This window comes from Atractosteus spatula, chromosome 6 (genome assembly GCF_055471065.1).
Source record: "Atractosteus spatula isolate fAtrSpa1 chromosome 6, fAtrSpa1.hap1, whole genome shotgun sequence".
Classification (NCBI taxonomy): domain Eukaryota; kingdom Metazoa; phylum Chordata; class Actinopteri; order Semionotiformes; family Lepisosteidae; genus Atractosteus; species Atractosteus spatula.
In genome coordinates this window covers 32,431,724-32,456,325 of record NC_142711.1, presented here as the reverse complement: position 1 = coordinate 32,456,325, position 24,602 = coordinate 32,431,724, and the positions used below count along the sequence as shown (strand labels likewise).

The 24,602-nt window shown below is 36.2% G+C and overlaps 1 protein-coding gene across 1 annotated transcript in view; it reads left to right on the top strand.

Moving 5' to 3' along the window:
* Window positions 1-305: 305 nt before the first annotated feature.
* wnt9a (wingless-type MMTV integration site family, member 9A) overlaps window positions 306-24,602 on the top strand; it is a 44,714-nt gene continuing 20,417 nt past the window's right edge. The window contains exon 1 of the mRNA XM_088918886.1: window positions 306-437. Within this exon, the coding sequence (XP_088775012.1) occupies window positions 346-437 (92 nt within the window). The 5' untranslated portion in view covers window positions 306-345. The remainder of the gene's footprint in view (window positions 438-24,602) is intronic.

The window sequence follows — 24,602 nt, the reverse complement described above, 5'->3', positions numbered from 1 at the left end:
GCCTTCAATAAACTGGATTTAACTGCATCTACCTTAATTGCTGCAGCCCTGAAACCTTTTTAAAATACAAAATAAGCAGTTTAGCTCTGTGTCTTTTCCAGATCCTTATTCACTGTTGCTTGCTTGGCTGCATATGGAGTACAAGACCCAGTCAGATTTCCTCTGCGTTATCTAAATAAATGCAATGTTAAAGGGTTCCCACCTCTCTCTCTCTCTTTCGCTCACTTGCTTTCGCTTAATGGGAGGAGCACAGACTCACCGTATAAGAAGTGCCCATCGCACAACTAGGAACTTTACACAGCAACTCAGGAGAAACGAAATGATCTGCCCTGGAGCCGCAGCAAAATGCTGGATGGACACCTACTCCTGGGATGGTTATCATTCACAGTTATAGTCCTCCTTATCAGCTTGCCTGGACAAACCACTGCTAATTTCGGGTAAGTGCTATTTTGTTTGAGTTTGGTTAAACACATTGAATAAATACAAGATGAATTAACACAATTAATATTCGTTTTCTAAAGATTTCTGAGTTGTATATGAGGATGCGCGATTTTAGGGACGTTTGTTGGCTCGTAAAAAATGGGGTGATTATTATTAGAAGTAACAGAAGCAGAAGCAATAACCTCGATTGTAATAGTTGTATAATATATATGCTGTTTTTATTATGTTTTTCCACGAAGTTACTAAATGTGTAGCTCGTGTATCAGTGAAGTATTTGAGCTGTGGTTTGTTGAACATTATTTTTCTAGTTTTTTCGGAGTTTTCAAATCTTGCTGATTCTCAGGATTATGCAGTTTCTCCGGAAATATTTCTGTTGTGTGGTTCTCACTCACTGGGAAGTGGCGGCAGGTTGTTCTGCACAGGTTGCTGCTGACATGCAGCTGTTGTTTCGTCCGCAGTTGTTTTACTGTTTTAATATAAGCGTGTCAGGCGTTTGTTTCGCCGGCACTTTGATTACATTGTCAATTCACACGCATTGGTTTAAGACGTTATTCCGATCTACGAAAAGCACTAACAAAAACATGTTATTGCTGCATTTTTTGGTCTTTATAGCGTTTTGCGAATTATTTTGATGGTCTGCGAATGAAAAAGTATAACTGCATTACAGTTAAGTTTACAACTCCCTGTTGACTTTCATTTAAGCGGAAATGCATTTAGAGTTTCTCGGGATTGGTTCGGTGCAGAGACACTTGTAGGTTTGTCATTCACTTTAGTTAGAATGAAACAGATACCTGAACTGGAGCTCGGCAGTTTGACATTTCTGAACTCCACCACTCATGAACACATATACAACACAAAGAAGCACACAGACATACAGTACACTACACCCCTCACACCATAGTAACGCTGTCAGCCGACTTACTGTATGACAATAAATACAAAGATTAGACGAAAAAAGAAAAACGTAACCAAAACGTGTTCTTGACGCAGCTACTAAAGATATGTAGTTAGTTGACGTTTACTCTGCGGTCATAGAAAAGATACAATCCAGGATAAATGGACATTAAATACTGTGTCCCCGTTGGCTCCCATTATGTTTAATAAAACCAGAATTAAATGAAGGAAAATGTCATAACCAGGAAGGTTTCTGGTCACTGTAACAAAACTTCAAGTTAGCTTCATATTTTTACAATCGTAAATTTTTTTGCACGTGGGATATAAATATTGTCACAAGGACACAAAAAACTCCAGTCTGAGAAAGGTGATAAAAACACAAGACATACGTATAATTCTCGTCATCAGAGCGGTCCTTACCGAAAAGCACTGAAATTCGGCACAGAAGTATTCCGGTTACGGACATTTAGTTTTGTTTCCACGAGCACAGAAACAATGCTCGACAATGTTAATGGTATTAAAAAAGTTTGTAATCTCAAATGAATTTAAAGAAAAGTAAAACAAGACGAAATCTTAGAACCATATGTAGCATCCAAAATGAACCAGATGTAATGCAGCGCTTGTTGTCTGCCCCTCTTAAACACAAGAACTCAATCCTGCACGAATAGAGCTTAGATGCATTACTGACCTCCTATTACTGTAGTTCCCCTGAACTATTTAAATGGGAATGTAACACGGCGACTTCATTCCACCAGTCTCTTGTCAGATGTTATATAATTCTCTCTCAGTGTATTGATCTGTTGAAATGAATGATACGTTCCTTATAAAGAAACACAAGTGATGGGGCCCTGGCATACAGTAACCTTTGCGATGTCTCAGTAGTAGAGGTTAAACAAGCTTTTTCAAAAAAAAATATTACAACTACTGACATTCTTAAGATGCCTCTTCTCTTTAGACAAGCACAAGATTTATGGAAAACATTCAGACATTGAGACTGAATAACTGTATAAAGGAATATAAGAGACTTTGTCCCTTCCCTGATTTAAGAAGATGTGGAAAAGAAGTCATGGTGCATAAAAGTACAGTATTTCTATAGCATTACTTACTGGAGGACTGCTGAGAAATCTTCTTTCTTAACAAGTGAAATGAGTCTGTTGCTCTGAGGGTATGCAGCAGGGTGTGTTCGGTGTAGCATGTTGTTACAGTGTGACATAATTCCCAATGAAAACAGGAGAACTACTGTGCATACAATAAGCAGACTTGACTCTGCAGGACACTGTATAGACTACTGAGGTGGATCAATCATGTTTTATGTAAGTAGGAGTACATACATTTGTCTCTTGCCAGCTTTATATATAAATCTCTGTGTTGTCATAATGCCAGCACTGAATTTAAAATAATATGATGGTTTTGTTGGGTAATTTGTATGAAAGAAAAGTCAGTGTGTATTTTCTTACATATGAATAAAACTACACATTTTCAGTTTAATATCTGGAAGTATGCATTTGTCTGTGTTTATTTATCTGTGTTTTGTTTATAAAAAACATACAAATACTGTTGTTTCTGATGTCTTCAACACATCACATTCTTTACATTGAATGCCAAAAGAGTTTAACTTTAGGATTCTTCCTATGCAATGTCATTTCTGGATTTGTGGTACCGTATACTATATTTATGTTTTTACTTGGTTCCTTTCAGTGCCTTCCTGGTCAAACATAGATTTGAAGCATGTATTTTACATTGTGTTCAAAAAGCAAAAAAGTGTAGCTGATTACTGTACATTCTGTGAACTGATGTAGCCCACCCTAGTTTCCATTGTTGTTGGATGTTGAAAGGTACCATTTTCATGTAAAACATTGTGAGTAGTGTTGAGCTGCCATGGATTTAAGTCAAAGAAACTGTATTGCCAATCGTTGAGTTTTAGTTTGGTCATCAGTCAGATGTCAGTTGCATTTACCCATCAGGAGAAGATCATAGTTGACTGCCAAGACATGGCACCCACTGCATCTCTGAGAATGAACAGTGGGGTTGAGCATCGCTTGCTGCTGTAATATTAAATAATGCACACAGGGAGATGTTTGCTCAGTAAGTGAAAGAATCTTGGATCAATTCAATGTCTCTAGGGCATTTGAGATAAAACGTAGAGTTCTGCAATGGTTTTACCAAAAATAAAAGTTATAAAAAAGCTACAGTACACTTTTTTCAAGCTGCAACTGGCATTCTTGTGAAACCTCTTTCCACCTTCCTTTTATCATATCAGAAATAGTTACTTTTCTTTGTCTAAACTCTTTAACATGCTTGAGACAAACATGCACTGGGATCTTAAATAATATTACCTACTGGTACCTACTGTACTGGATTTTTAGTTTTCAGTAAAGCTTAAAGCAGTGTATACTACGTACAGTATCCGGCCTGTCAGTCTGTATGGCAGGGAGCAAAACAAAAAGAGAGGGAATAGCGGGAGGTTTACTCAACATGTTTCAACATTAAAGGGAGCAACCCCAAACTAGTAAAGTGTTACTACTCAAGACACAAGCCTATCCATTTTGTGGATGTTGAAACTAACACAAACTTGTCCAAATAAATACCTGTCTTCAGTGAAAGGCATCTGAGACGTTATTTGGGACTGATTTACTCAAAATAGACATTAAATGTTGCATACTCAATTTCCCTTGTGCGGTGGAGCATGAGCGTAATATAAATACAGCGTCTGTGGCTGAGGCAGTGCGAAGCAGAGGGTGGAGGGGGATTCCTTTTGGAAGAGGCTGTAGCAAAGAGCAACTCAAAATTGTCATTCCCATGCCTCAGGAATGTGGGCCCAGATTCCACTGTTAGAAATGGAACTCATGCTGTATGCGTAAGGTTTTGCTGTTGATTGTGATAGTGTTTTTAATAGCTTGAAGGACTCGCTCAATATTTTTTTTACCAAAAGAAAAGAAATGACAACGTATGATAGATGAGTGTCGCAACATTGTAAATTCGGGTGCCTAAGAGCAGTGCATTGACATGTTTTCTAAATGGAAATGCTTTCTAATTTTACGTGGATTGAATCTTTATCTACTACTTTGAACATTCAATTTGTAAAGTAGCTCTGTAAGATAGACAAATGTTTTGTTTCTGAAAAGGTTCAGTCTTATCGCGGGATTTAGAAATTAATTTAGAGCAGCATTGATTTAGATTAATTTACCTGTCTTTAAATTTACCTTTTCATGTTGGTACTGTACTTAGAAAGTCTAAAATGAAACAGATTTACAGGATCTGTGGTTATAATGATAGCAAAAGTTTTTATTTAATAATATTAGTGTATAACATGATATAGAGCTTCAAAACATTAAAAAGATTACATGTTTGCAGTTACTTGTTCCTAACTGCAAACACAAACAAGAAAAAAACTAGACATGATGCTATTTTTATCTAGGCTGGTTTAGATCTTAATCTATTCATTAACTTTGAGACCTAAAAGTATTCTTATACTTGATTCTTATGTCTCATTGAAAGGTAAGACTTTCTTAAATAGGCTAATATGGATCACTGATCCTGAGGCACTGTTGCTCCAAAACACCATCTCCAAATGCCTTGACAAGCATGGTCTTGATATGTCTTTGCAGATGGGTGAGCACAGCTGATGTCATAGGGTCTTGTAAATCAGTTACAAGGGGATTTGTCTCTAACTCATGGATGATGTGGTCAGTGTAGAGGTAATTTAGCCATTTTTCAGATTCTCACAAATCAGAACATGCTTTTTGAAAGTCTTGGATAATATAATGTAATTCAGTAATACAAAATAAATAAAGACCTAATTTCAATAAAGTTAAGCAACAGAGTTTAGGTGTGTTGACCTAGACCAGCTGTGAGTATGTTATCGATAGGATTATCACTGTCTGAGATATACAATCGTACCTGATCTTTGGGTAGATGATGGCTTTCATTCTCTAGTGCACGTAGTTTTCATCTTCATTTTATGGCAGTTCTTGAAACCACGTGAGGAAGAGCTAAATAAATCCCCCTTTTGCAATTTGAAGAGTTATCTTGATTATGTTCAGGTGTGATGGCCCATGTGTAGATTCATCCCTCTCCACCAGAGGGAGCAGCCACCTTTATTAGCACTGGGATTAAAGTACTCCTATAAAATCAACCTTTTCCCTTCTTTTATGTAATCTTGGTCAAGTGGGAAGTGAAATTGAAAAAAAAAAGATCGGATCGAAAGGCACAAAGTTCTATGTAAATAAATAGTCAAGGAAATGAATTTCCACTTTCTTTAGTTGTGGTCAGACTAGTTTTGAGAATGAAATGCCTTTGATCCAAACTACTGTTTACAGTCTCCGTTTGGTTTTCATATACTCAGCTCTGCTGTAAATTATTTAACTTCTCAAACTGCTGGAGTTTTCCTTTTTCCTGGTTGCATGATTGTGTTCATCCTGCATAATAACAGACTGTACAACAGTGGTTTGGACCTTAGTGCATGGGAAAAGAATTTGTTTTTCTTCATGGTTTAGATTTTATTATTTCTAATGATCTCTCACAATGCCTTGCCTGCACTTACTTGAGGTCAGATGAACACTGATTCTCAAAGAAAGGAAGAGACAGTGAAACAGAGAGCAGTAGAAAGGATGTGTATTGATAATAATGCTGCTGATGGTTGTAAAAGTCAAGGGTCTCCCAGACATAAACAGCATTATTAGAAATGTGCATTTTTATTCCATTAAAGTTTTCAATATGACTCCAAAGACTGAGATGCTGTCCAGCACTACCTCCAGTCTCTCATGTTTCAATAGGCTAGGGCAGTTATTCATAACATGTCATAATACAGAGACATTTTCGAACGGCAATGGGGAACTTATTTTTAGGAAATGGCTGAGCCAACAATCTTTAATGGTGCTCATTAGGAGCCCCTCTATCCCATAATTATACTTAATTTGATATGAAAACATTGGACTAGGCCTGGATGCAATATCACACTCAGAGCCTGAGCTCTGTTTTGAATGCCTGAGGTAATGTATTAGTTTCCTAGTGACAGATAATGTCCAAAGCTTATCTTAGCTGACATGCTGATGGGGGCAGGTCTCACTGAATTGCCTTGATAGCAAGTAGGGATATTATACTGCCCCACTTCATCCCAACCTAAAGTGGCAGCCTGCGTGGTGCAGTATATAGTATTTCACAATACGTAAGCCTTTCCTTCTTTCCTTCCTTCGATTTGTCACACCAGTCATTCGACATATAGGATTTAAGAAACAGCAACAAAATTAATACAAAGCACAGCAGTGAGGTCCACATTATATGTTGGTTTTGTTTCATTTTATATGTGCCTATTTCACATAGAGAGCTATCTGTGCAGACCATTTGGTTTGCCTTTTTACTTAGCAACAGTATTTGTTTCATCAATTATCTCACCCTTGTGAGTGACCTGGTGGTGTGGAGGTTACAAGCTGTCTTACAACTCTTGAGTCATGGGTTTGATCCCATTCTGGAGTCCTGCTGTGTGGAGTTTGCACGTGTATCTTCCGTGTGGTTTTACTCAATGAGCTCCAGCTTCTCTCCTCCCACAGGCAGGCAGGCTTGAATCGGCTAATCTGAATTGTCCCCTTTTAGTGGTCCTGTCCATGGGCTCTCTTTCCTTTCCTTGCCCCCTGTGCTTACAGGCTCTGTGTTGTTTCAGACCTCATCAGAATTTGTTCAAGTAGGTATCTGTGTCAGCATGTGTAGGCTGCAAAGGACCAAGTAAAGGTTTATTCCATACTGAAAAGAGAAGAAAAGAAACACAACGTGTAGACTGTGGAGCCTTATTCGGGTGTGAAGAAGGCTCCACTGCCAAAAAATTGTGTTTCCTTTCTCCTCATCAGAATTTGCAGCTTTCTAATAATGGATGGAGTGACCACTGTTATGCATTAATACAAATGTACTTTAAGAAGTAGGTAAACTGTTTGTAATATTTCTGTTTACGTATTTACTCATTTTAGGTTGTTAAGACAAAATGTATATTTGTATGTAAATTTTAGACATGACAATACCAAAATTCAGCTGTGAGCACTCATAAAACCCATGTTTTTCATTATATCACAACAGGTATAGCATAAAACTTTTCCATGATACGTTTAGTACATTTTAAGAGAACGTTTTGTTTTGCATTTATTTATCCATCCATCCATTTTCTAACCACTTTATCCAATTCAGGGTCGTGGGGAGCCAGAGCCTACCCTGGCAGGGAGTGGGAACAAAACAGGAGTACATCCTGGATGAGATGCCAGTCCATCGCAGGGCAATCAGACACTCACACCAGGGCCAATTTTCCCAGAAGCCAAGTAACATACCAGTATGTCTTTGGACTGTGGGAGGAAACTGGAGAAAATCCATGCCAACACAAGGAGAACATGCAAATTCCTCACAGATAGCAACCCAGAGCCCCTGCACAAGGCAGCAATACAAACCACTGTGCCACCATGCCGCTGTATTTATTTATATTTGCTGTAATTCAGATATTAGCAAAGATTTTGTACCACCAAATCGTATCACCATTGTAGTTCCAAAGTATTACATGCATCCAGTGTGACAATAAGATATTTCTGTAAAGGAAAATTGCTTTAAGATTTGCTTGCCCTACTTAAATTCAAATATTTTATCATTTTGCTGCCAAAACAACCACGGTGTGTAGATTCTGGCTCTGGACAATGGTTCCATTACAGCATTTACAATCATCTGTCTTCTACATTGTGGGATAATCTTCAGAAATGGAAAGAATTCCTGTTGGTGAGACAAAAAACAGTGACGCTCATTACATCAAGAATTCATGTATTACTCAGATTTGTAACTCATTAGGAAAACATGGAATTATAATAGGACTGGTAAGATGTATTAATTAGGGGAGCTGCAGTGTCTGGCTTTTCCATATGAAACCACAGTTAAAAGTTTCCCATCCACTCCCATGGGAATGTTTGAGAAATGACTGCTTTCCCTGAAGGTCCAAGCCAAGAAAATCTCTAGAACATTGATGGGACTTTGACTGGAAGTAACCAAGTCTGTATCCATCACCTGATTTTTGTATTTTGTAGTTTTGTAAGTGCTGCATATATTCCCCAACATTATCTGTTCCTTTAATGGATATATTTTGTGTGTTATTATATATAGTATTCTGTGAGTGATTCTATTTCTGGTGTTCTTTAAGATTTAGATTAGGAACCAATACAGGAACTGTTTTGTTGGTATAAATGTAACAAAGGAAATACTTTTCTTAAGTGGAAATGATCATATTAAGGCATATTTAATCTCTCTTGAAAATATTGAGTATTTGTGTTGTACTCTCACTTCCTCCTGTTATGTGCTCCTGTATTTAAAAGGCCATATTTTAGTGTGTATTTCATTACAAACAAACTCTCAAAAGGCTGTATTTGAGTAAACTAAATAAATGCCCATGATAATGAAGTAGATAGAAATGTATGCTTCCATTAACTTGGTTGTTACTGTTTCAGGCTAAATAAGGACAACTGAGTTGCACATTTCAGTACTACTATTACAATTACCCTGCCACTGTACTGTAAGTAATTAAACCTACTGTACTTTCTTTGCACTGTCATTTTCTGGGTCACAATTAGAATGCAGAAAACTCTGCATTCTTTTCTTCTAGTCTCTTTATTTCTTTTGGGTTTTACAGAAATGAAGGGGTTAACTGCAGGTCATTAGTCTCTGCAGGATGAAATCTTAAACACCTCAAGAATCCTGGGCCAAAGTTTGGCGTCCAGCCCAATACACCTGCTTAGCAAACTTTTTTTCACCAGCCGATAATGTTCTTTCTTTTGCACTTCACTCCAAACATTCGCACACACAAAAATCATAGACTTTGATGTGAGTGTGAGCTGGTCTCTTCCATGTTTGAGGCCTGTCAATCTGGAAGACTGGCAACTTTACTTGTCACTTATGACCAGGCACTCAACAAGACTTTTTGTGAAGCCCCAAAGAAAGGAAAGGAGAGTTAGCATCATGATTTCCTGTCAGTAGCTCTGTAAAAGAAAATCCAGCATCTGCAGACTAAGAAGTTCAAAATTCAAGGTGAAAATGCTTACTTACAACCTGACTATTTTGTCTAAACATTTAGGAACTTTCGAAATATCTTTGTTACACAATCTTTATTGCTCTTCTTGTTACTAGAGCTAGTAAAGTCAATTCTAAGAACAAGATAAAATGATTCCCTTTCCCCTCATTCACTACTGGGCTTCAACATCCATACGCTTTTTTTTATTCACACGCACAAACACAGGAACAGGCTCTTTCCACATTTTCTCCCTGAAATCAGAGCTTTTGTCCATGTCAGCAAAACAGGTCTATGCAGACATTAATATAAAATTAATATACAGTACTGTACATGGACAATAGTACTCTATGTTAAAAAGGATAAGAATATTTTATCTAATGAAGGTTAGGAAAACACATAGTTATCTTGTTTGGAGTTTTCAACTATAATTATCGAATTACTTTATGTGGCCATAAGTAAGGTTATACAAATGAAGAGGTCTTTTGGCCTATCTTGTTGTTATTAGCCAATCCATCCAGTAATTTCATAAAAGAAGCCAGAGTATCAGCTTCAATAACAGGGTTGTGTATGCTGTTCCATACTCCAAAACTCTTTGTGCAAAGAATTGCCTCCTGTTCTTAGTTTCAAATGAAGTTTCACTTTGCGAGTGAGTTTGAATGTTTTGAATGTTTAATCAAGTTCATTCAGAATCTTCTCAGTTTAAGACTAAAACACGTTCAGTTCTTTTACCCTGTCCGTGTAGGACATTCCTTTAAACCCCGGAATGTATCTGGTGGCTCTTTTCTGGACTGATGTCAGAGCAGCAATGTATTTTTTGTAACGTGATGACCAAAATTGTATAGTATATTCTAAATGAGGTCTTTCTAATGCATTGTACAATTTAACATAAGATCTAGTGATTTGCATTCTGTTTTTTTAATTATATATTGGATGTGCATTTTTAGTGCTTCCCACGTTGTCTCAAAGATACAAATGATATGTCAATATAAATTCTTAAATCTTTTTCATAAGTAACGTCTTAGAGTGCAGCATTTCCTATTTTGTATCTACAGTTTGTTTCTGCTATTTGTATGTAAGCACTGTGCACTTTGTCGTTTAGGTATTTGGCCAGTGTAGAATTTTATTTAAATCTTTATTAGCTTTATTTTCTGCTCCTACAACATTGTGTTATCCTTATATTTAGCTATTTTCTGCAAACCTGAGTATTCTACTAAGATACTAGAACTTAGATAACTGACATAAGTTAGGATGAGTTATGGTCCCTGTGGGTCTAATTACTAATTACTGTACTAAAGTGCTCATTACAGTATATCACCCCAACTGGAGTATTCATCCCTTATATGTATTCCCTAAGCAAGTTCTACCTTTGGAAAACCATATGGAGTATCCCCATAGGACTTTATTTTCTTTTTGATGATCCTCTAGACTTGTTCCCATCATTGTTTCCTTTTTTGTACATACAATAGACAAAAACATTTATTGGTCTATAATTACTTGGTTCAGTATTGTCACCCTTTTGATGGATGAGTACTTGAAGATTTGTTAACAGGACTTGTAATACAGTACATGCAACACTTCTCCTTCATTAATTTTAGCCACCATTGCAATATTTATTTTTTCTTTCTGTTGGTTTTCTTTTTTTTCTTTGAAATACACTTCTACAAAAGACCTTTCCAGTTAATTATGATAGTGTTAATAGGTTTATAAAATCAATAGCAATGGCATTAGAAGTTGTTTTGTCTAGTTCAAATTTACAGTAAAACATAGTGTGTGATATTTGCTAAATAGGCTGTCTCTGTTCAGACTGAGCTGTTTGAGTTAACCCAGGAGTATCAGGAAACAGCTGTGTCTTTTGACAAAAGATAACTCACTGACACTCCTTTATAGGGGTTTTATACAGTGTGTTTAGTAGTGTGCTGAAGTGTGTAATGTAGTTTTTTTCTTAGTGTGAAAGCAAGCATGTGTTTAGTGATAGAACTGGACGATCTTGTTGTTCAAGTCAGACTTTCATGCACCTCATCTATTTTGGAGTTATCCAAATGTATCTGTTGTTGATAAATAATTCATTATTTATCTACTGTGCAAGTAGTTCTATATAGTCTTTCACCAAGGGTATTCTATAAAACAAAGACCAGCAATTCACTGCTTTCTTCTGCTCACTTTTCACACCCCAAAGCTCTGAGAAGTCAAAGATGAAAGATTACAGGGCAGATTTTGTGTATTTGCAGAAGTGGCATGCAGTGAAGGCTAGCAAAAGAGCTTGTCAGATTTCTTTCTTTCTCTTACACTCTGTATTTTCTATTTCCTCTTGATAAAAATCCCATTAACTTGTCCTTCTACGGCCTCGAGATTTCAGATAAAAAAATGAAAGAATTTGAGAAATGTCCTAGTCATAAAGGAAGTTTTTTGGGTGTATGCTATTTCTGGATGATGTCCAATAAAATCATATAGGATAATATCAAAACTTTTGAAATGGCTACTGTTCTATACAAAATTGTAAAGGAAAAAAAAAATTGAATGGAAGGTTTTCACTTTTTGTTTATAATAATGTTAAGACTTACGCTATTTAAAGTAAAAAATAAATTCAAACTGAGAAAATTAGCCTATTTAGAATATGTTTTATGACTACTGGACCCCAGAGCTTACAATAGTTACAAAGAGATGAAAATTGCATGGGTACCAACTACAGAAAACTAAACCTGATAATCTTTACAGTAGCAATCACAAATAGGACTGTAAAGTTGTAAAGCTGTAATGTAAAGGGTTTAAAATACCTTGCACTAACTTTTATGTTTAATGTTTATGAATACAGTCTTAATCTCATTCACATTTTATAAGTGTGTTGAACTAAGCACTTTAGAATTCTCCTTTAGCCTTTTTTTTTCTAAGCTATAAAAATAATAGTATAACACTACTGGCTGGTCGTGTTTGTTTTTTTCACAGCGTGCAATGTACAGATGCATAAAAATATCAAACATGCTTCAGGTTTGGCACAAGCTTAACATGATTACTGTATAAACAATACTGGAGTTTCATTTGACTGATCTTCCGTCTTGAAAAGATTAGGGTCAGACAAGATACTAAAGGTATGGTAATGTTTCAGTACCAGAAAGTTTTGTGTGTTATCTGTTAAAGCAGTTTAAGGTGCTTTGTCAACCCTGTCTGTGTTTTTTCTAACAGTGTGTTTTGTTACATGCATCTCAAATATTTGAGTATTGAGCATTTAGTTGGCTATTTAGTAATGAAACTGGGCACAATATATCCTATCACAGTGTAATTAGAATAATTAAGTACATTTGTATGCAAAAAAACAAGTGACGGCTGTATTATTTCAGTGAAAATAAGTCAGCCAGATGTTGCAGAAGGAATTATTGCACTGTGACGTAGGGAGATGAATGGAAGAGGCTAACCATGTGACTGACTCATTTGTCTTAGGGGGTGAACTTTAGCTTGGGAATCATGTGAACAACACATTGTGCCCAACCAGTGCCAGTCACACACTGACTGAAAAATAGCTGCTACTGTAACTCAAAGAACGGGCACTCCACACACTGCAGCTAACCCTCTTATAAATCTCTGTTCGTGCTTCAGTTCAGTGATTTTGTGGCATTTTCAGTACACAAATGCAATGACCAACAATGTCCTCACAAACATGGTTTTTGATGATTAAAAAAAACTGTCAGCTTTTTCTTTTTCTTATATAGTTTATTGCCCAGTCATGTTATTTTGTATTAGTTCGCCAGTGTTCTCCAATAAAATACTGGACATGAAGAAGAGAGAATATTATTGTAAGTGATCATGTTCCTCTTTATGCTAATACACTAACATTAATAATATTTTTCTTTATTGAAGTAGTTCCACTTTGCAGTGGTAACACACTGTGGACATTGGTCAAAACATTGCTATTTTGTGACTGATACTCTCTCTCCTACTACAGTATTTCTACATCAATAATCTTCTGTTTTTAATTCAATGGGACTTGCTAACTTGCTACGGTTTTTGAAAGGGTGAAATAAAGCTAAGAAGAATTTGTTACAGGACCTATGCTGAAATATACTTTTTTTAGCATAGATGTCTTAATCAGGGGTGTAGAAAATGCCATTTGAAATCAGTGGTTCATACATCAGTGAAAAGCTATGCGAAGAAAGATGTATGCTTTTTTATCTGTAAGCACACAAATGGATTCATATCATGGCTCTTGGTGATAACTGACTGTTTTGTGTTCTAGAACTTGGAATTACACAAGCACTGTATAGTGATGTGAGTCTGGCTGAATGGCCACTGTGTCACTGTTTCTACAAAGGTCAGGGTCTGACTTTTACATTGGTCACATCCTGTATACGTCAGCTCTGAAAGACCCCTTTCCATCTTAAGATATTCCCTCAAGTGTATCTGAATAAGACAGCTTTATATTTTAGTCTAAAACATATCCTTGATGTAGTGTATGTTCAGAGCAAAGCATTGTTATTGAAATGCTGAGATTTTAACTTTTGGAAACATTGTTTAGAGGAAAAAAAAAAGAGTGGATTTTGTAGGTGTATGCTTTAGAAATGTATGAATAAAAAAAACAATTGCAGTACTGGGAGCTTGTTTGTTTCCAAATTATTTCACAGTATATGACTGACTATTATTAATAGTTCCAATATGTGCCATGGGCTGTCAGTCATGCCTTGCAGACTCGCCAGCTGTGAGGTAGCAATGGCAGGTACTGTAGTTGTTGGCTTGGTGTTTGTACGCTTCCTAAAACTACTGAATCATATGTAATGCCAAATCACTGATCTGGGCCATTATGAATAATACTGTTGTGATAGTAGTTGCTCTTGTATAATACTGTTGTAGTAATAATTTATTACAAAGTGCACAGCTCAGTTAAGGACTGTATTGCTTTTCTGATCTTGGTTGAACTACCCTGTGTGGACTGTGTGAAACAGATCTGGAGGCTTTTGGGTACTTCTTTTTTAGTTTAGATGGTGCAAGTGGGCCACATTCAAATTCTTATTCTGCCATGTTCTGCCTCTCAAAACAAAGTGGTACTTAAGACAAGAACTGGGAGTAGAAAGGTCTGAAGTCCATCTAAACCTTTGATGAGGACATTTTTAGGGGATAATCTAACTGTTAAAACAGGAAATAAAAATTATACATTAATGGCTTCCCATTCCATATGACTTGATCTATCTCTGCTTAGAGATAATCACTCACAGTGTACTGTAAATGTTGACCTTTTAGAAAGTTTATTATTTGAAATCACTTGTATTACATTTCTGGATTTCAAAGCTTTAGTCCAGAAAGCTCTTCATTTAAAGAGACTGGCAATTATTTGTACAATATTATTTAAGTTCCGTTGGTAAAAAAAACCTGACCAATATTAGCTGTAGTACACACATGATATAGACCACCTTGAAGAAAAGAAATCAAGTGTATTTTGTAAAGAAATAAATCAAAATACATAGATTAATACTATTTCTTGTAAAGAAATAAATCAAATATACATTAATACTATTTCTTTTCAGCATTTTTTGTGCTTGGGTACTTCATCATCAACACTTTCTTTTTTTGTAAAAAAAGCAGTTGTTACCATGGAAAGCCAAGTGTCTCTATAGTTTTGGATCAACAGCTGTGGAGAATGATTACCATTAGCATAGCATAATTGCCTTGCTGGAGGCCTTGCTTGGCACAGCTCAGACCACACAACCAGCAAGTTCAGACAGTGTAAAAAGCTGCTGTGTCTTGCTCTGCAGTCTGTGTGGGTTCATCAAGGTCGCTTTGAGATGTGTTGACTTTGGGCTGCGTACACATAGTCCAGCACCTGTTGTCTGGGGCTGTGCTACACTTGTTGCTGGCGATTTTGAGGTGTTTGCTGCTTCTGTCCACCAGAGGGTCCTGTTAACCCTTTCATGAACAGGATAAAGCCTAATAGCCTGTGTCTAATATTTGTACAAGAGGCATATAAATAAAGATACACAGAACACACAAAGTCCTAAAGAGGGAATATGCCAAATAAGATATAAAATGTTAAATTGGCAAATTCATATTATTATTTTGCCAATGAGATGTAATAACATGTAATAATAGAGGTTCACATATATTTTTGTACTCATGTTGATCAAATTAATGGAGGAGTTTTATACTGAATCGTGTAATCTAAACCAAAATGAATAAAATGCAACTTATATAGCTGCTGATAAACTTCAAATATGACAGCTCTATAAACGTGTATTGTAGGATTTAAATGATGAGAAGAACGCAGGAAGAATATAATACAACCGAACATTTTGGACAATTGCAGAATGATGAACTATGATAAAAAAACAATGTTAAGTGTTAATTGGTAACTTTTTTCTAACATAAAAATCTAGAATTGATTACCGGTTATGGGTTTCTTGATTCTTTGGAAGCTTCCTTGAGCTTTAAATATACTGCATTTATTTAAAGTATTGTATTCTTCAGACTCTGCTGATTTTATTGAAGGATTTGCTAGCCTAAATTACATATAGGCTACATCCAGTCAATCCAATGGCATGAACATATTCAGTTTCAACATTTTTCAAAAATAAAAACAAGTATGATAATGCAGTATCACATTAGCATTCACAGCATGGCTCTATAATTTGTTCCATACGCCCTCCACTGTTTAAAAGAAGTGCCTCATGTCTCTGTTCCATGGAGTTTCCAGGTGCTGTAAAACAGATGGCTGTGGTCTTTCTACTGAGCTTGAAGTACACGTAAAGGCTGAAATTTAACTCTTAGATTTCCCTACAGGGTTTTGAAGATATCAACCAAATCTCCCTGTAGTTTTCTTTGTTCAAGGCTTCTTTTAGCTGGTCTGCTTTATATATACTGTACACTACTGCTCAAACTTGGGTTTGGGTTAGTTGCTCTATTGTTGCTCTTTGTACTGTAGCACAACAACACCATTTTCATACTGTTGTGATCAAACTTGTACACTATTTTACCACAGTCCCCTCTGGAACATGGAGAACAGGAGACAGCCATTTATTTTCTGAAAGGAGTCACCAAGGCAGCTGTCTATTGTGACCTGGAACAGGAATGGACAAAAGTGTTAAAATCATGCTGGCACCTAGCCAGGCACAAGAAGGCGCTGCTGTGCGGAGACCAGAATCTCTGCAGCCTCAGTCATGCCAGCACTCAATCACTGAGGCAGCTAGCTGTAGCTGAACTGTGGCACAGCCTGAAGTCGATTCCTGTGTGGGGCCAACTCTTGAGTCTCTGGGTAGTCTTTTAGCAAATAAGCCACTTAGGTTACCATTGCTTTTTGGCACATATGCGAGAATTGTTGTTTTGAAAACTCACGATTCAACAGTCAATTTCACTGCTAATTAGTTTCAACAGGTCTATGTGACAATTGCCCTTGAAAAATAAGTAAAAGAAAAACAAATAAAAGAGGTGATAAAGCATTGTTGCCTTTCATGTTTAATATCCCATTACTAAGTTTTACAGCCTTTTACATCCACAGGGAATTGGAATCTAAGACTCCTATGGGTTTTGGGTTTAAGCACCTGTGTGATGGAGACATACAGACGGCTCCAGTTTTTAATTCAGAAATGCTGAAACTCCTAATTAAAGTGTCTTTAGATGTGTGGTTTTTTAACATCTGTATATCTCATTGTGGTGTCTTATTATTTCTTATGATATAACAGCTTTTTATTGCCAGGGTGAGTGAGTCCTTCATTGCTTTCCTTCAGTCACATCTGCTGTTTATTAGTCCCCAGTTACTCGCAGCTGGTCTGAGCCAGCGCACTGTGGCCCTTCCAGCACTGATGTGTGGGAAGATGCAGGCACTGTTGTTTTTCGTCTGTTTCTTTTAATTCCGGAAAAACCCATTTTGCTTGGCTTAGGCAAAATGATTCATAGAGCATTGCAACAACATAGAATCGTTTTTTTTTCTTTTACTATTATTTTTGCAGAAAATCATTTCTCAGTATTGTGAAGGTCATTCTACACTTGGCAGTACTTTGTAGCTCCAGTTGCCAGTATCCAAGCTGCCACTGTTTTACCTATTTTGAAACACTGAAAGTACGTGAAATAGTAAAAACAGGCATCTGTGACAGATAATTGACAGAAATTAATGGTAATTTCTTGAATTCATGCCTGATTCAGACAGGTTATTGTAACATATACTGTATAGATCTTTTGAATGTCTGCGGGCTTAAATGTTACTAAACATTGGGTATACATTATGTATGCCCAATATATATTACATTACACTATGTGCTTATCTAGTAAGTAATCTCTCTATTATAACAAAATAAAATATTTAAATATTAGTCTATTGGTCCTTTGTTTTACAGAAGAAAAATGAACCAGAAGAAAAGGGACCTGATTCAAGACTCTCACTGTATGCTTATAGACTTCTACACTACCTAAAGAATGTGAGATTATCACAGCTTTAAAAATGTAAGTGGGAGCCAAGTGACAGAGACTATCATGCAGTAGTTCAGTGAGTTGTGGGTGACGTGTGAAGAGGGTAAAAATTGTCACCTTAGATAATCAAGCAGCTGTTGCAGAAATTCCCTCTTGTATTAGTTAATTCTTTACTGGAGTTTCAAAGATGCTACTAAAAATATCACTCCGTGCTTTGTAAAAGTCTATGCTCCTTTGAGAATTTGGTGCATATGTACTGAAAATGTTTTATGCAGTGGGGTGTAACTACAAATTGTGGGAAACTTAAGTGGAGTTTTTTGCTCTAATATGCTATTTGACATTATTTAAATACAGAAATCTTTAATTTAGTTTTGACTGTAAAGGCTTATGAGACTAGATGAAAGTACAGGTCAATTCTTCACGAAAGTATAGTCTTGATAAAACCTGTTTTTTTCAGGCAGAAGAAGCATGCTGATGTATCCTAGACCTTGAGAATCCCATCAATGGTGAACTAGTGGTGGGGAGGGGTGACAAAAGAACAGTTTCAGCCATATCCAGAGTTTTCAACTTACCCAAAATTTTAATGATCCTTTCCAATCCTGACAGAACAGGATGTTCTGGCGGGCTTTAAGATTACTTTGAAACTTTAGTAAGACAAGCCATTAGTATTTTGCAGTCTTAAAGGAATCATGCATGACATTAGCCACATCAGTATTGTGTTCTGAGGATTTAACCTTAAGTCCAGGCTGATCTGGAACATCCAGCCTGCACTTATATCTACACCAAACATTCTCATTTGTTATTATTTTTTTATTTTTTATCAATTCATTATTTTTAGATTTCTCTTTGTGAAATGATCAATTACCAGAGACCTCTGTTGATGACATTTCACATGAAAGCAATAAACTGTTAGCTCTATTAGCTGGTCAAAGCAAGTGGTGTTAGTATAACTGCCTGTTATTCTACTGGTTTGTTGCATGATAGGATTTTGCTGAATCTTTATGGACATCGACCCACCAGCTTGTTTTCTTGATCCTCTTAGTCTTATATATTTATAATTTTTTTGGTACCAATCAATTCCTTGATTTTCTTTCTTGAGTCAAGATAATCTTAACATTTGGGAGTATGATTTAGTTGTCTTTAACCATGTTTCTGACATTATTAGGGAGAACAGATATGGAACTGTGAAATTACTTGGGATTACATGGGATATTTTTTGCTTATTTTGTTTGCTTTATTTGCTTTTAATCTTCATGACAAATTGCTAAACAGTAACATAGAAAGCTAAACAAACACAGCAGGCCATAAAATAAGCATAAAATGAAAATTAGAAGTGATATTACATACCTTAAACGTATTGTGGAAGAAAAGAAAGGTAATAACAAAATTGACTAATTTATGAACAGCTTTGATATCTCAGAACTTTAGCATGTGAAAATGTAGCATAGATCATATGCCCTCGAGATACAAACAGCTGTAAATCTGAAGTAAAATTAACTTGCCCCATACAGTCTTGAATTGACCTTTTGTACATGTGTGTTCTGGTGGTTATTACTCTTTTAGCACATGCATTGTTGCTTGACTTTGTAGAGTTTTAGACACTTGTACATTGCAGCTCACATTCTAAACTGTCAGGTCTCAAGGCCTTCATGTTTGTCTAACTTTTAGCCTAATTCTGTAGGTCACTACACTGTTAACACATTGAAATGAATAAGCTGGAGGGAATTCAGCCCTCTGGGCAGGATCTAATGTTGAGCAGGTCTCAATGCGGAGAATGGAGGAGTACAATACTTTCCAGTCATTAATAGGTACTGTACATGTTGGTGACGGCTCTGGGTCAGGGTATTTCCAAGTGAATTAAACATTGCTTCAAGGGAGTTATTAGCCTAATGAGCCTCTTGAATCTGAGGCAGCTTCAGCACTCTGAAAGTTGGCAGTGGAGCTTAGCTCAGTTGTGTAGTGAGAAATATGAGAAGACCACGCAGTGCGGATTTGGTATTTTTAATGTTCGATGTTAAAGACAAGATAGATCCACCCAATATTTCCACAGTGATTGCTGTATTTTGACTGCTGTGGTTATATGAACACTTAAGAAATACCTGAGCTGTACTTGCTTGTACCATCTCATATACTGTACCATTACTAAGTGAAATAAACTTTGTGTTTGCTGCCTTGAACATATTCCCATGATTGTTCTTATCTGTTTCTGAGTGTGACCGGCCCCCGTATGATGATATGATGATGCTGCTCTGGAGGATATGCAGTACGCACTTACAGTAGCTATGGAAATATGGAACGGAGGGTGGGCCAACAAAATCATCTTCCCAGCCATTTGAAGTCCATAGTCTACTGGCCTTTCTGGTTTACCCTTTTTGCTTAACCTTGATTCTGGGAGAGACAACCATGTCTCTTCTACTTGCTTAACCATATGGGAGAACAAACCTTATTTCTGCCCTCTAATACCCTGTGTTCTAAACCTATTTATAGAGAAACCCCCAAAAAAGCCATGACATTAGATTCCTCTTATAATATTGTGTGAATGCAGACTTATTTTCTCTCTAGAATGTCCCCAAGCTGCCCTCAAGTGGCTTAAATCGACAGGGACAAGCCCCAGCTGCACTGTGATGCAGATGATTTTATGTTTATGTTGAAACAATCCTCAGTTTTTTATATTATGATCTCATTATTATGATCATTTAATGTATATCTTTACATGTCTTGAATTGTATCTGTCTTGTTAGTTTCATGCGTTTGTATTGTTCTGCACATTGTTTTTACTACTGCACATGTTTTCTGACATCTACTGATCTTATTAGGCATAAATATTTTTTAAAAGCTAATATTTTGGGAATAACTACGTATAGCAAATGGACTAGGTTGATTTCAGCCTACAGTATGTAGGAAAATAAAATAAAGGAGTATTAAAAGGAAAATTGTCTGGGTTTAAGTACATTCAAATTGCAAAGTACAAAATCTCTGTATTAGTTTACATGAAGTACTGTATATAGGAATACAACTAAGTACAGGTATATAAGAATTTATGTTTATTTTAATAATCGATATATCTTCTTTATATTGGAAATTGGTACTGACATGCTTTTCCACAAATAGGAAATAATTGCAAGCCACTTTTGTATAATTTATGTTTATTTATCTTTAAGTCCCAAAAGAATTCCTGCCTCTACCTCTAATTCAGGACAATAAATCCATTAGCTATGCTACACATCCAAGATTAGTACTTATCACAGAGTAAATGTCATTTTTTTCATTACTCATTTTAACTCATTACCACAAACACCACAAGTCTTATTCAAAGACAAAATCCAAATTTGTGAGGATTTGTGATGCAATGTACATTTCCTCTTAGATTGTAATACTGAAGAAGAAAAACAGGGTTAGCATAGCCATAGAGGATGATGGGAAAAAAAAACATGTTCACACTTAACTCTTAAAGAATGAGTTTAATCCACATCTGCAGTTACAACATTTCTACAGACACCTCACTCCAAGATCTGCCTGAGCAGTCTTTCACCTGCATTCACTTGTCATTGAGGTGTTGCTCACACAATGGCAGTACAGAGATGACTCCATGCACCTCATAGTGTTTTAGAGATTTTCTTAATAATGAAGAACTGCTGAAAGACTACTGTTCTTGTATTGTTACTCATCCATGCTTTAGTAGGGATATTATTAACATAATTGATAGTTTGTGCAATATAATATAATATATAATTATGATACAACAATTATAACTTATGAAATTTACAGAAATTATTCCTCCATTTAATTTTCTCCAAAGCAGGAAATGGTTATTCCATGGGACAATTGGAAGCCATAAGTGAAGGTTAATAATTGTCTCATCTGAGGTATCTAAGTGCACAAAATAAATCAAGTCATAAGAAAATGAAAGTAAAGACTGAGTAATGTTAACGTGTGGCTAGTCAAATGGTGCTTAAAAGGGGGATGAAAAAGAACATGGAAAAGCAAAAGCTGAATAAACAATAAAACGAATCATACTTCACTTCAGACATTTGAAGACTTTATAATATCTGACATGTGTGGCATTTGGTTCCAGATAAATGACTGTGCCAACATTTCAGAGTTTAAACCTAAAAACAAGTGCTGTTGATTAAAAAAGGGTATTGGTACCTAACAGAAATTGCCTCATATACTAAGATAACAAATGATTTTACCATTCAGTTTACAGGTTTTACAGTTAATGCTAGCCTTTGATTTTCAATAATTGTATCAGCTGCTTTTACTTTTGTCTTGGAAGACATTTTCAAGCTGCAATGTACCATACGAAAATGTGTTCTAGGAGATGTAATAGAACAGCCAAAAGAAGTAAGAAGGAACACATGGAAATCCCCTATGATGTGTTGAAAGAAACTGTAGTAGAAGGTTATATGTCATTATTCATAATAAATAACCATGGTCATTAATGGATCAAAGCACAGAATGCTTCCCAAAATATACAGTATAATAATATCTTTTTGTGCATTAACATATCATAAATGTAAAATGGTACAGTTTAATACAAATCTTTGATATTAAAAAAAATACATAAGTAAGAGTGTGAAGTAGTGGTTAGTGGTTCTAAATTTCTTACTAAGGTTGTGGATGAAAATACCAGTTGGGGTACTGATGCTATATCCTACTTCATTCAGACTGCTTTAATAAAAAACATCCATCAGTTTTCTAACTGCTTCATTCAATTCAGGGTCATGGGAGAGCTGGAACCTATACCACCAAGCAAATAGTCCAAGACAGGATACTCACTGGACTCGAAGCCGGTCCATCACTGGGCTCACACAGACACAAGCATGCACACACTCACACCAGGTCCAATTTTAAAGAAGTCAATTAACCTACCAGTATATTTTTGCACTGTGGGAGGAAACTGGATTACTCAGAAAAAACCCAACTGAATACATGGATAACATACAAACTCCACTCAGATGGCTCCCCAGGTCTGGATTCAAGCCCAGGGCTCCATCACTGCAAGGCAGCGATGCTAACCACAGCTCCACCTTGCCACCTGCTTTAGTAAAATGTTCAGCTTTCTAAATAGTTACAAATATGAGCTGCTTTGGATCAAAGCATCAGTCAAATAACAGAATAATAACAATAAAATGAGTAACCTAGTCATAAAGTCAGTCGAACTGTGATAAAATACCAAAGCACAAAAAAAACAAAACTGAAAAAAATCTGATCATCATGCGCTAAGCAGATATTTTTATAAAAATGTATATTATATATTGAGAAAATCTAACATTTCTGTTATCATGAAGCATATTCATTTTGAGTGTGAGTGACTCCTAATGCATCAGTTAGTGTACTTGGATAGCCAGTATACTTGTTATAGTCTTCCATTACCATGAAGAGATAAAATTCTGCTTTGACTTGCTGGTGAGACAGTTTTGTTTTACTGCTGAACAGCCATGCTTGTGTTGGCAGTGAGCTACAGATAAACAGCTGGAACATCTGGAGTGCCCTGGACCGGGAGTGTCACACTCCGCTCTTGGAGGCCTGCTGACCTTCCTGTTTTCATTCAAACTTAAACTCTCAGTTACCTAATTCACCTAATTATTTGCTTAATTAGTCAAGTTTTATTTTTAAGTAGATGTTTTATAAGGCAGCTTTTATTCAAAGTACATACAGAAAATCGGAGAACTAGAAAACAGTTATAAATTTGCCCAGTTAATTAAAGCATTTAACTTGCTGAAACCTGGCTGGAACACAAACTCAAAGACGCTGTGGTCTCCCCTGGAATGACTTGGACAGTCCTGAGTAATGTCTTGAGGAGGATAGATGATGTAGGAAACTCAACTAGTCTTGCAAATTTATTTATCCTGATTCTGGGCCATTTTCAGACTGCAGCTAGAAGAAATCCTTATTCTACTGACTCGGCTCCTTTCTCTTTCTGTCTTCTCTGAGGCATTAGTCTAATGTTTTTGGACTTTCCTTTCCTTCTTTTTGTACAACATTATTGCTAATCTGTATCTGTTCATTATTCTCCATGTACAAATATTCAGTAATAATACAAGATACACATTTTACTGTGAGCTACAGTTTTATTCAGGGAAAGTGTAGCTATCAGAATTTCTCCAACCTGTTTTTTTTCACTATACAAAGAAAGTAAAAATATGCCTCTCTACTACTTGGATAAGGATTAAAACCCTTTTTTAAAGCATTGCTTGGGTGAGAGAACCAGGAAGTACATTTCTATGGATCTATTTCAGCAGGCACTTCATCTAGTTCAAGGTGGCAGGACACAGCAATGGGAGCAAGACAGGGTACATCCTGGATGGGAAGTCAGGGCAGACACACAGACACAAGTACACACACATACACAACAGAGCCAGTTCTTCCAGAATCCAATGAACCAACCAGTATGTCTTTGAACTATGGGACTGGAGAACCACACAGCTACAGGGAGAACATACAAATTCCACACAGATAGCAGCCAGGGAAATGAACCCAGGGCTTCAGTGCTGCTAAGCGGTGATGCTAACCACTGTCACACTATGCAGTCTGGGAAATGATTTACTCCATCACAGAGAACATTACAGGGAACATCTGCAGTGGTGTTGAGCACATAAACACACAAATATATAGTTAAACATAGTGCTAAAATGTTGCTGCTAAGATATTAACTGTATATATTTAGTATTTTAAAAATGACTTAAATTATTACAAAGCACCTGGGGATAGGATGTAATTTGAGTACTGTATATCTTCATAGAATGAAGTTGTAAGAATTAATTTTGAAAACAAAATATGGCATTCAGTTTATAATACAAAAACAATGTGCCTGTAGTTAATAAATGTCATGTAATTAATCAATGGTATACAAACA